We start from the raw sequence: 13488 nt of genomic DNA on the forward strand, positions 1-13488 counted from the left end.
GTTTCTTTTTTGTCAGCCTTTCTGTGCTTGCTTCCTTGCCGCTATCGCTCTGCAGCCCTGCGCAGTGGGTTTATTTTTTGTGTTTTAAATCTCATCAGCCTAACTGGCTCCCTTTCTACATTTCAGAAGAAAGGAAAGATCAGTCAAGGTGTTTTTGTAAAAATAAATAATTTAATGATTTCCCACTATCATTATGTTACTATTTTTTTAGCTATTGTAATAGCAATAACAATAATAATTATAGACATATAAGTATTATATACTGTATGTTTCTACACACCAGCACATATATAATCCAGAACAAAAGCAAAAAGAAAGTAGGAAGCAAAGCACAGCACAATAACTTCACCACTTATTGTATAGAGCCTGATCTACAGTGAAGTAAGATGGCCTCAATCAGCAGATCTCAGATTTAGATGTGAAATATACATAAGCACTAAATTCTAAAAATAATCTGGAGCTGAGTCATTCCAAATCTTATACAGTACCTTGAAATTCATTCCAAATTTCACTGACAGTAAGCACAATTTCAACTTCCACCACATGGCTGAATAGATTGCTCCATATTCTCACAACCCTTTGGGTTAAGAAGTACCTCCTGTTTGCAGTTTTAATGTACTGTACGTACACATAATTTGTACCTGTGTCCTCTGATTTAAGTTTCACTGTTTATTTAACAGAAATCTGCTGGGCTGACTTTGTTTAATTAAATGGTTTTGATCTGAAATTAAAAAGAGATGTCTTTGGTTCAATCAATATCTTTTTTTCTTTGGTGACATAATCGTTCTACATTTGCGCCTTGCTCGCAGAGTAACAAGATCAGATATTCCTATTTCAATTACAGTTTAACTACAGAATAGTAGTTGGAAACATTTTTATTTGTGATGTGTAACCTGCTAATGAGTTATTTATTTATGTAAATTTAGTCTTTCTTTCAGAACAGGAGCTTTACTGATGTATAAGCTGTTAATAAGATCTTAATTAAAATTCTGTCTTCTCTTCAGCGTACAAGCTGCAAAACCAATTTGTAGCAACTAAAAGGTATATGTATATGTAGATTACACTTTAGAATAAGTGGTAACCATTAATGAATCATCTGCCATTCAAATTGTGGCACCTAGATTATGCAAAACAAAATCTGTTATTCTCAAAAGCAGACTTTTGAGAAACACATTTTCAGTTTCACTGTGTGCCAGTGTTGTGTGGATTGGTGAGTGAGGGTGTTTAAAGCCAATGCAATACTGTAAGTCCTTCATTTTATTACACATATTGAGACATCTAATACCAGCCATGTAGCTTTTATTCATTAAAAGTCTTGTGCTAATGAAAGCTGATAGGAATCCATGCTAACTTACAGTAGTTCGGTTCTCTTTACTTCCCATCCATACTTTTTCTTTAGAAAGACAACAAACTATAAGACAGAATATATTACACCATAGGAGGCGTTGAATTAGAAAGCATTCAGTAGGAAAATGACCTAGAGCTTGTAGCAGATTCATCACTGTCACTTTCTAGGCACTGCAAAGAAACAATAAAAAGGCAAATAGAATGCTCGGATACATAACAAAGAGTTTAGAAAAAAGATCAAGTGAAGCTACAGTATGTACACAGCTTCAGTTAGACCATATCTGTTACAGTTCAGATTTCTCAAAGGGTTCTCAAAGAAGCATTGATGAAGGACCCTAGTCTTTTTAGTCTTAGTCCAAGTCATCTGAGAATGGATTTGATTGAGCTCTTCAGAATTATAAACAGAATCAATAAAGTATATCTTAATTGTTGTTTAAGGTTAAGTTCAGAAAGGGGAGAAATAAAAAAAATCAATTTTCCAACAATATTAGAAAAAACCCTTTAAACACACAGTTATTAATGCACAGTTGTTAATGTACTGTAAGTGGAGATAGTGGGAACTTTCAAATCTGCAAACTTCAAATCAGGACTGCATAGAGCACCTGCTGCAGTCGATATTGTTCAGAGTGCTCAGAAGGTGCTCGGCAGAATCAGGGTATCTGTTTACCTGCAGTTCCTCAAATTTCCCTCAGAAGAAGGAAAATAAATGTTCCTCAAATAATTACGTTTGATAATTAAAAACTGCATTTTAGGTAACCTGTTGGAGATAAAATAAAATATTGCAGAACCTCAGTCACAATATATTGGTAACTCATGGGAACATGTTAGTTCGTCTTATTTTTGTTAACCCACATTTACTGCAAAGGAAGCCAGTCTAGTGAATTATATTAGAACTTTTTAATTAGATTACGTCATGTGATACAACTAAATGTGTCTTCCGGTTTTTTATTAGGAAGTTTTCTGTTGACTTGAAATATTTTTATCAGGTCAGTAAGATCTAAAACATGACAGATGTAACTAAATTCTGAAAATAATGGGAAAAATAAAAACAAGCTTTTCTCAGCAAATAAACAACAATGTCTACCTGTTTCATTTCCACAGACAAAGCCAGATCTCTATGATGGTTGTTGAGCAGGTGCAGCTGAAAAGTGCACTATAGACACCAATAGTTCAACCAAATAAAACAAAATAAAATATTTCTGGTTTCTGTCATTATACTGTCTGTACTGTCTAAATCAATATTAAAATGATCACTCATTGGAACACCATCCCAATCTTAATAATCTGAAAAGGACATCAAACAAATATTTCTTTCAGTTCCTGTATGCTTTAAATTTTTAATTGTTTGGACTCACTCAAACAGCTCCAACAAGTCAAACATGTTTAGTCTCTTGACAGTTTGTGTTGAGCAAGAAAAAAGCTTTCAGGCTTCAGAAACTGCCAAAATCCACAGTTACCACAAAACCAGCAGTTTTGCAAATAAATCCTTTTTGGGTAACTGTTAGCAACATTTTTGAAATTTATTTTCCCCTTTTCAAAAAAATATTACAATGTGATTTTTGTAATGCCAAAGTAATGCCAGATAGTACTGGCAACTAGAACCATGCTGCAGGAGGAGATTCTGAAATCCATAAAAATCTTCACTTTGCACATCTCTTTGCAAAATGGTTTTATTCATTAAAAGTCTTGCGCTAATGGAAGCTAATAGGAATCCAAGCTAATTTATGCTATAGTAGTTCTGTTCTCTTTACTTCCCATCCATACTTTTATAACAGTATAACAGTGCTAAACAAGTAAAAACATTGCAATGGAATCCAGTGCTTGTAAATGCAAGGTTTTACACATAGATAACAAACTATAAGATTGAACATATTACACCATGGGAGGTGTTGTATTAGAAAGCATTCAGTAGGAAAATGACCTACAACTGATTACAATTGGATATTTAGACCTTTCCTTAAAGATTTGTTGCCTGCTACTATAAAGAAAGCAACACACTTATTAATTTCTAAAATAATACTGTATTACTTTGTGAAGCTGGTGAGCTCCACCTTGGGGTGTTTTGATAATTATAAAAACAATAAAAAGATCAAGAACAAATACTTAACAGGTGATCCTGTGTTGGTTGCTGTAAACACATCATTCTCATGTTAGGATGCATTTTGTTGAGAACAAGCTCTTGGAAAACAAATGCTGGTCACATTGTGCAGCCTTACTTTAAGTGGCTATTAAGGGCTATTGCATGATGGCAGGGTGTTCAGCACTGCTGCCACACAACTCTTGTGTCAGGGGTTTGATTCTGGCTTGGGGGCATCTTTTAAGGGGAATATGTATGTTTTCACATGTCTGTGTGAAATGTCTCCAAGTACCCAAATTTGCAAGTGCTCCAGAATGCTCTCCAAATCTTAAAGATATTTTGTCCATACTAAATGGGGTGTCTATATTTTGTGCTACATGTGTATGTGTATGCTGTGATAGATTAAAGTCCCATTTCGGGTGTATTCCTGCTCTATGTTTCCCAGGCCCTCTACAAGAATGTTTCTGTGATTATTGAAAATGGATTGCTGGTTTTAAAGAGATCACCTGAAACAAACTACATTATCACACAGAAGAAAAAATGATTTCCTGAGTGAAAATAACCTGCAGGGCTGTGGTCTTTATGATAAAACCATCACAAAGCTTTATTTCAGTTAAAAACGATCACATTTTTTCTTTTTCTATTGTTTGTAGCTGCAAAAGCAAACACACTATTAAACATAGACTGTATATTACAGGTTAAACAACAAATCTTGAGGAAAGCCCAAGAAAATCTTTAATAGCTCACAATAATGAACTAATAGAGAAAATAAATTTTAAATTGTGAAACAAAATGTGAAAAAGTATTTTTAAACCCTCTTATTTCAATGTTCTAGTCTCTCTTGTTATCCTAATTACGAAAATTAAGTAGGCAACATATTCAGGGGCAAAAGAATCTCTCTGAACAACTGAAAATAGATGACATAAGTCTCTGATGATTTCTAGAAAGGCAAAGCAGACAAAATATTTCATGAAATGTTTTGGGAAAAAAAAACTTTTAAAAGTTGTCTTAGGGAAACTTTAAAAAGAAAAGTAACATTATTGCAGAACACAATGAACATATTTATTTCACAGTTTTATTTTGAATTAGACTGTTAAACAACAACTGTGGTGTACCACTTATGTGAATGTAATCTACTCTAATAAAATCTATTATCTTGTTAATGATGAGGCTCTTTTTAATCTTATCTATAAGCCAATAAAGAAAACGATATGATTGAACTTAAAGTAGGATCAGGCACTGTGTGGGAGTAACCGTCAGAATTCTAGTGCAAGTCCTCTCTGCCTACAAGTAAGCAGCACGCTATATATAACACGCCCTCATATTGCAAGAGACAAGTGCTCTAAACACCCATCTGAAAAACAGAAGTGAGAACTTAACAAAGTGTTTGCTGTCAAAGATTCTCCTTTAAAGTGTCCTGAGAAAATTCAGAATGAGGACAGCAATTATTCTGACTGTCATTTTGTCATCTGGTAAGCATCAATCATTCCTTAGATTTTGTTGACTTATTCTTTTACTTGTTTGTGTGAGCCATATCTATACTTTCCTGAGCAAACTACATAAAAACTATGCACAACGTGCATGGCCCACAATCATCTGTGACATACTAATAAGAAATAATTTCACACTGTAAATGCTTTCAATACATTTCCATTTTCTTACCTTGGTAAAGTCTTGCAAAAAGAGCAACAAATGCATGTTTGTTAGTCTTCCATGGAAGGACAATAATCATACTGTATAATTCTGACACTACCAGTATTTAAATCCTTGTCAAATCATTGTTTCATAATGGATTCGTACTATAAGCTCCATATTTCTATTTAAATGGCTCTTTGAGGTAACATAGATAATGCAAGAACAATGGCACTTAGTCCAGGACAAACAAGTATCTTATTATTTTTCTCCTTTCTCCCAGTGCTCTTTGATGAACACCTCAGGGCAGAAGGTAAGCCACATTGCATCTGTGCTAAAAAGTATTGGTTGTTTTCTTTTACTTGTAACACTTCTCAAACCATTTTTTTGCCCTGTGAATCCTGCTGTAAGAGCAATAGATATAACATAATATCCAAGAAGGTATGGAACAGCAAGTATAGGTGTTTAAATGATTCAAAAACAAGAAATAGTGCTTAGGAGCAGGAAAATATATTAGTCAATCACTGTATAATTTTTGCATCTCATTCAGATGGTTTCCTTTGTTAATTTGCCCAGCTATATTTTGTGTACTATATTTGTGTTCACAGGCACTGAGGACACATTTGGGGCTCTGCGCAGTGGAAATCCAGGCAATACTAAAAGGGGTTGTGACAGATATGGTTGTGGAAACTACGGAGCTAGCAGGTAATGTTATCACATTTTCACCCAGATGCTCACATATTTATATAACCCCCATTTTTACTATGAATTTTAAAATGCTCTCCATGATATGGTCTTTTGTTCCTGGTTTGTTTTTTTGATCAATACCAAAAAACTGTCAAAAGAGCTTTTAATAAAAATAGACACTCAATCATCGGCCTATGAAAATGGAACTCTTGAAAAAGCTGACAACACACTGTAGGAGTGTTCTAATTTTAATCACTGAAAAAAATAGCTAAGCTTCTTTAATAACAATTTTTAGATTTTGGGTTAACTTTTGAATTATCTGATCTGAAAAGCACTTTGTCAAATAGCATAATGTAATAAAATCAATATTATATTCTTTACGTGAGATGTCTCAACCGAACTGAACAAAATGAAAACTCACAACTCAGTTAAGAACATTCTTACTTAACTTACTTGTTTAGGTTGGGAACGTAAGTAGAGTTAATTGCTGTCAGTGCAGCCAACCAAATATGAATGCCCTGGTCCTGTATCCTTCGTATGTAATGATATCAAAGTCACATAAAGCCTGTTAGGCCAGATTTCACCAATGTATTCATCAACACATGGATACATCTCTCTGTGTTTTGCATAGTTAAAACATTGCTTTTAATTTATCTTTTTCAGCTTGCCCATCAATCATTCCTGTGCATGAGTTACATACATAATATGCAATCAACCCATATAGTCTCTCTTTCTGCAGATATTCTACAATTTATCTATTTGTCTTCACAGAAATGGCCATCGCCACTTAGGTCTTGATATTACATGTGCTGATGGTGCCACTGTTTATGCCCCATTTGATATCCAACTTGATTTCCATGCTAAACCTTATGATTATGGAAATAAAATAGATGATGGAATTCAGTTCAAAGGACAAGGTAAAGTTTTTCTTATTCCCATTATTGAATTGTGAAGTTTTGTAAGTTGATAATACAAACAGTAAAAGAAACAAGTAGATAGCATAATGTACTGTATAAAGCTTATCTGCATAAAGTGCATATAATACCTTAATTTTTTATTGAAACTGGTTATTTTGAGACAATTTTTATTACTGATTTAGTGTCATAATTCTGAACCTGGATATACAAAGATAAAACATAACAGCAAGCATAATACAGTAATTTACACTACACTATGTTACAATCAATCAAGTTTGAAATGAACCTTCTCAGATGACAGATTAACCAGGAAAGGCACAGGATACTGCTTTATTCCATGTGGGAAATCTGTAGTGTAGTTCAGGTATAATCTGGAAGTAAGTGGAGAAGGACATCGGGGGAAGGTACAGCAGGATTGGACGGGTTAACAGACAGGGGGTGGTGATGGCGGTGATCCGGCGCTCGGGAGGCGTGGCTAAGGCAACTATTCCAGGGAATGTCCAAAACGGGAAATCCGGGGTGCAGTTCAAAGTCCAAAAACCGGGTGATCCATCCAAGGCAAGACAGGGTTAAAATCCGGATCGGGATCCAGAAATGGAACAGAAAGTAACATGGCCAGGCACTCCGAGCCCCGGACTCAGATGGTCTGGATGCCGTGAGGAAGCCTATGCCGTCGGGTTTCTCCTGGACCCGCTGGTAGGCGGGCTTCCGGGCGTCCATCTCCAAATGCTGAGCCAGGAATAGCGAGAGTGCCAGGCTTAAATAACGAGACACAAAACAGGTGGCAGGTGCACATAATCAACTAAAATATGAAAGGGTCAGAGCCTTAAGAGGAGAGATTCCGATCGTGACAGAGTCCTTCCATATATTTGAGAGGTTTCTATCCATCCATTCATTATCAGAAAGCCACTTATCCTGATGAGGGTTCTGATAAATCAGATCCTATCCCTGGAGCACAGACAGAAGGTGGGAATGAGGCCACACGACTGCTCATCCCCTGTACAGCATGGCAGTCTTTGACTGTTTTAAAAACCCTGCGTTTACTAGTTCTGGGAATGCAAGCGGCAATGATGACTTTATTTAAATTTAACTGCAAAAAAAATTTACATACTTGGAAATGCATTAGGTTTTAAAAAAGCCTGCAGGGCAATGAAAAAACGGTCAGTAGCTTTTAACATTGTAATTTGCATTGTAATTAGATAATACTTTTCTCATTTATTTGGTTAATTAAAAGTTTCCTTTTTCAGTTTTGTTTTAATTGCTTCTGGGTGTGATGAAAGCATTGTGACAAGATTTATATATTTCAATATCTGTCAAATTATTATTATAAAAATACTGGTATAAAATGGTCTGACCATTATGTCACTGCTAAGTTGTTGTCTCTTTCTAGTTTTAGATTAAGAAGTACATTTTTTTAAATTGATTGTGCAGCCATCAAACTTGAAAAACAATAACATATTTTTCATTTTTTTTAAATGTAGACAGGAATCAAATTAGAAAGAGAATTACTTTTTGTTGGTCATAATGTTTTTCCAGTGCTACAACAGTAAAAGGATGGTAAAAGTCAGAATAAATAGTTTGAAATAATAAGAATTTAATATTAATATTAAAATTAACATTAATATTTCATACAGGTTTTAATATAAATATAAATAACACTGCTCTATGTTATAGAAAAAGCTCCAACATTATAACTGCCACTGATGTTCTACAGGACCTAGAGTGGATACAAACGATAAATTGTCTGGGCCTGATGGTATTTTTTCAGTCATACTTAAGTAAATGAGGGATGATATTCATATAGTAGACCCCATTTAGGATGTTTTAACTCTTAGAATTGAAGCAGGGCCAACAGATTGGACTCTTGTGTATATAAACTGATTTATAAAAAGGGAATCTGAAGTGTTGAAGGAAATTACAGACCAATCAATCTTGTATCTGTTACATAAAGATTTTGAAATTATAGCCTGAGTTATAATTAGAAGAAATAATTATCTCCATATATTAAAGTACTACATAGAAAACAATAATATTTTAAGAGACAGCCAACATAGATTTAAAAAGAGAACACTCTTTTTACAATTGCTAGAATTTTTGCTAGAAAATTACAGTTGCTAGAATTGTCCAATTGGATAATTATCCAGTTGGATTATCCAAAATCCAAAGCATACAACATGATATAATTAGACATCCATAGAGGTTTTGATAAGGTCAAAGATCAAAGAATGATTATCAAATTAAAATTCCATTCTTATATTAGCCTACAGTAGATGAATTGAGAACTGGTTGATGAACAGGAAAGAACAGGGGTAGATGCAAGCAGTTTTGTGCCACAGCGATTCAATTTAGGCTTATGTCTCATTCTGATCTATATCAGTGATTTACATTCTGATATAGTTAACACGTTAGTTCAATTTTTAGATGATGCAGATATAGGGGAGTGACAAAAACATGAATTTGAACATGAACTGGCACTAGGCTAATTAAATTAAAATGAACTGATCAATGCAAAGTGATTCACACAAGTAATAGAAACATGAGTTATTGTATGTATACTGTATCACATAGGAAAGGAGCTGGAAGTTTCACACAAGAGGTATCAGGTTGATCACAATATGTCCCCTTCAAGGCAAATTGCTTCCCATTTTGGGAACCACTAAAAACAAGCTTTACAATGCATTGATAAGACCTCATTTAGAATATTGTATGCCACTTTGGTTGCCATGCCACAGAAAGGATATTGAAGCCATAGAAAATTGGCTAGAAAAGAAGATTGATTCCTGCTCATAAAGGATCGTCATATAGAAAAAGCTTACTGGTTTTATATGTTTTCAATCATGAGCAAAGGTGATTGAGAGGTGATTTATTTGAAGTATATACCATCCTAAGGCATATATATATATACAATATATACATAAAGCTAACCAGGGGGCTACTTTACATACTGTACGTGGAACAAGGACATGGGGTCACAACTGGAAACTAAAAGAGATTAGGAATAGAAATGCTGTTTTAGACATAACGTTGTGGGTATCTCATACATTCTAGCTAGGTGGTTGAGGTCCAAACTCTGGGCAACTTTAAAAAATGGTTAGAAAAACCTTTAGTTTCACTTAGTACTAAACTACCAAATGAGCAAAATGGGCTGAATGTCCTTCTCTTGTTTGCATTTTTTCTTGAGCTGTAATGAGTGGTAGTGTTTGTAGTGGTAAAATGCACATCATATACTTTCAATGTTGCAGTATGGGAAAGAGATTGAGTTCAAACTTCCTGTTGAAATAATCAGCTGTTTGAACATTTGTACAAATGAACTCCTGATGTAATACAAGGAAGGTTCATCCCTGTGATTGTTTCCTTGTAGGTCTTTGTGTGACGCTCTTCTATGTCAAGCCAGATAAGATCAAAGGACGGGTGAAGAAAGGAGAAAAAATTGGAATCATGCTACCCATGCAGGGGGTCTATCCTGAAATTACTTCTCATGTTCATGTTCAGATGTGTGATCTATCTGATCCGACTATATATTTCTGAATGTAGTCAGACTCACCTTCTTGTCACAATTGTCTGCTCTCATTCATTTTCTCTGCCATTTAACCAGTATTCCAAAATCATGTAGCATTAGACTCATTTGTTGTTTACTATTTCTGATTCAAGCCAGATTCTTTGGTTACAGTTTTAAATCTTTTTTGAGTTTCAATACATGTATGTGTACTGTGTGTAAACTCAATAAAATATGGAATAAAGACACTAAACTGTGTTTTGTGCTTTGCTAATAAAGCAAATCTGAATTAGGTTGATACTTCCCGAGCTATCATTTTATTTTCTTTCTTTGCTTTTAATAAAGTGAGGTTCATTTCAGCTTATTCACATTAATATGTTGCTCTTAAGAGAATATGCCTTTAAGGGAGATATATAATCTGTAAACTTTTGCATAAATTTTTCACATGTTAATTGCTGTGAAATTATGCAAATGATAGCTCAGAGCCAGTGGTATATTGTATGACCAAAGACATCACAACTATAAACACATTTTCCAAATTCATCCTTGACAGTATCTGCTCTATACTGTATATAAATACAATGTGTTTGTATATGTAAGTATTAGTATGCACATGCAAGGTGCTGTTTTTATAATAAATAATCATGTCTGGAAGTCTATAATTAAAGCTTGGATAAAACTCTTTCATTTATTGGAAATGTAGTTGAAATCAATTCTGTGGCCTTCAAAATTCCAATTTTGTCACACTTACCAGTATGCAACTGGAAAATGCTCTAGTGATATTTAAACTAGTTTTAATAATAATAATAATTGCTTACACTTATATAGTGCTTTTCTGGACACTCCACTCAAAGTGCTTTACAGGTAATGGGGACTCTCCTCCACCACCACCAATGTGCAGCATCCACCTGGATGATGCGACGGCAGCCAGAGTGTGCCAGAACGCTCACCACACATCAGCTATCAGTGGGGAGGAGAGCAGAGTAATGAAGCCAATTCATAGAGGGGGATTATTAGGAGGCCATGATTGCTAAGGGCCAATGGGAAATTTGTCCAGGACGTCGGGGTTACAACCCTACTCTTTTCGAGAAACTCCCTGGGATTTTTAATGACCACAGAGAGTCAGGACCTCGGTTTTACATCTCATCCGAAGGACGGCGCCTGTTTACAGTATAGTGTCCCCGTTAAAATACTGGGGCATTAGGACCCACATGGACCGCAGGGTGAGTGCCCCCTGCTGGCCCCACTAACACTTCTTCAAGCAACAACCTTAGTTTTTTCCCCAGGAGGTCTCCCATACAGGTACTGACCAGGCTCACACTTGCTTAGCTTCAGTGGGTTGCTAGCTGTGAGTTGCAGAGTGATATGGCTGCTGGCTATAATAAAAAAGATACAGTTATTACATGGTAATAATATTATCATTACACATTTAATCCTTTGTTTCATGTACAGATTAAAAACCATAGTTCTCAAGAGAAGGTTACATTAAGTAAATACATAAAATAACAAGTTAAAACCTCTGATCACAGATGGAAACTTTATATTAATGTTTCTTTATTAACCCTATACAATTTCTTGCATTAGGAATTCATCTTTTCGCATACCCCAGCTTTTCTCCATGAGACACAGACACATAGACAAGGAGAGAGAAGCTTGGGGTCAGAGCGCAGGGTCAGCCATTATACGGCGCCCCTGGAGCAGTTGGGGTTAAGGGCCTTGCTCAGGGGCCCAACGGAGTAGGATTCCACCTGGATGATGCGACGGCAGCCAGAGTGTGCCAGAACGCTCACCACACATCAGCTATCAGTGGGGAGGAGAGCAGAGTAATGAAGCCAATTCATAGAGGCATCTCAAAGATCTCTAATCTTTCCACGTTTGATCCCAAGATCCCAAGAAAAATAAATCTAAACGGGGAGAAAGTTATGCTGAAAGTTTATTAAGATACTTAGAAGACAAAGATATCAATTTATGTTGCATTTGTCTGATTGTGAATAAAAAACACATATATTTAAACACGCGTTTGCGATTTAAATCAAAACGTGATTTAAATCAATATAAATGTTTATATTGTAACGCATAGGTGACTATTCATTGTTATTAAAATGACTTAAATTCGATCATGTTGTGATATTTAGAAATATAAAAGTCAATTAATTGTCCATAATATTGCTATTCTATTTTTTCAAAGAAATGTCGCAGTACACGAATATAATCATATCGTTATTAATTTCTTTAGATACCGATTCCATATTATATTAGCAGAAAAGCTTAAAACTACCACTTTTTTACACGCTATTTCACATGTTAGTTAAAGACTTCGATGCTTAAAATGTTTAGGGAGAAATGGAATACTGGTGTGTATTTTTTCTCTAAAGTACCGATTCCTGGAATCTGACTGGCTGACACCCTTCTGAAGTGGTTCCATAATATCTGGTATACGGAAAAGAAAGCGTTGATAAAAAAGCCTGGATTCTCATGTATCTGAAACAAGTATCTTTTAATACAGTCTTTGCTGTGCTCTTGAGGATCCTTGTGATATTTTGAGCTCTGGTTGAATGATAAGTGTCGCAGTTTAAATAATTTTCGTAGTTAGAAATTATGAAACGCTCTGTTAAAAGCAAGGGAGTTTTTATGTCCGTTGCAGTAAAAGAAAATGCCTGACAAAGTAGGGCTTGGACAGATTCCAAGTGCTTGTACAAATGTGCTAAAGAAATTATACTTTGAGTTAACAGCTTGTACAAAGTCATTCATTATTAATACTATTAGTTATATCTTCGGTAAAGGCTTTGATGAATAAATATTTCTGATAGAGGTAGGTTGTGTACTTTTGTCCAACTGAGCAATCTTGCTTTCATAAAATATACCAACTTTTTATTGACTGATGATTAACATGCTGTAATACACAGTTTAAATTTAAAAGCTCAAATGCTGTACATGAGAGGTTAAGCTTTATTGGCTCCTCCTGGCGGTTTTACAAGGTGATGCCGGATACTTTCCGGCATGACGTCAAATGACGCGATTTACCCCGTGATACTGCATGATACTGCGACACGCCCACCGGGGTATACCGCGAAATACCCCACCCATTTTGAATGGCTGCATCTGTACCATTGGCTCATGATGTCTAAGAGGCAAATGGTGTCTTATTGTGATTCATATGTTTATTCTCAGTCTCCTCACTTAAACTCAAGACTGCATTGTTTCACAGCATATGGTGAAGAAACTTGTCACGACCACCAGCCAGCGGAGATCATCTAACAAAAGAACTAACCAGTACCAGCAGCGGGTTAATAATAACAAGCAGCACTATTTAAACCATCCTAAACCGCTTC

The 13488-nt window shown here is 35.3% G+C and overlaps 1 protein-coding gene across 1 annotated transcript; it reads left to right on the forward strand.

The window, feature by feature from the left end:
* The first annotated feature begins 5284 nt into the window (after positions 1 to 5284).
* LOC148821272 (leukocyte cell-derived chemotaxin-2-like) lies at positions 5285 to 10188 on the forward strand. The gene is made up of 4 exons (XM_088933455.1): positions 5285 to 5369; positions 5665 to 5761; positions 6515 to 6660; positions 10022 to 10188. The coding sequence occupies exons 1-4, from the start codon at positions 5285 to 5287 to the stop codon at positions 10186 to 10188; spliced, it is 495 nt and encodes a 164-aa protein (XP_088789581.1).
* Positions 10189 to 13488: the final 3300 nt, after the last annotated feature.

This window comes from Atractosteus spatula, chromosome 14, assembly GCF_055471065.1.
Source record: "Atractosteus spatula isolate fAtrSpa1 chromosome 14, fAtrSpa1.hap1, whole genome shotgun sequence".
NCBI classification, from domain to species: Eukaryota; Metazoa; Chordata; class Actinopteri; order Semionotiformes; family Lepisosteidae; genus Atractosteus; species Atractosteus spatula.

Bases quoted from the DNA above. Each gene is read 5' to 3' on its own strand.
- LOC148821272 (XM_088933455.1), top strand. From the start codon at position 5,285: ATGGCACTTAGTCCAGGACAAACAAGTATCTTATTATTTTTCTCCTTT. The intron at 5,762-6,514 runs GTAATGTTATCA...TTGTCTTCACAG, and splicing joins GGAAACTACGGAGCTAGCAG to AAATGGCCATCGCCACTTAG. The intron at 6,661-10,021 runs GTAAAGTTTTTC...GTTTCCTTGTAG, and splicing joins AATTCAGTTCAAAGGACAAG to GTCTTTGTGTGACGCTCTTC.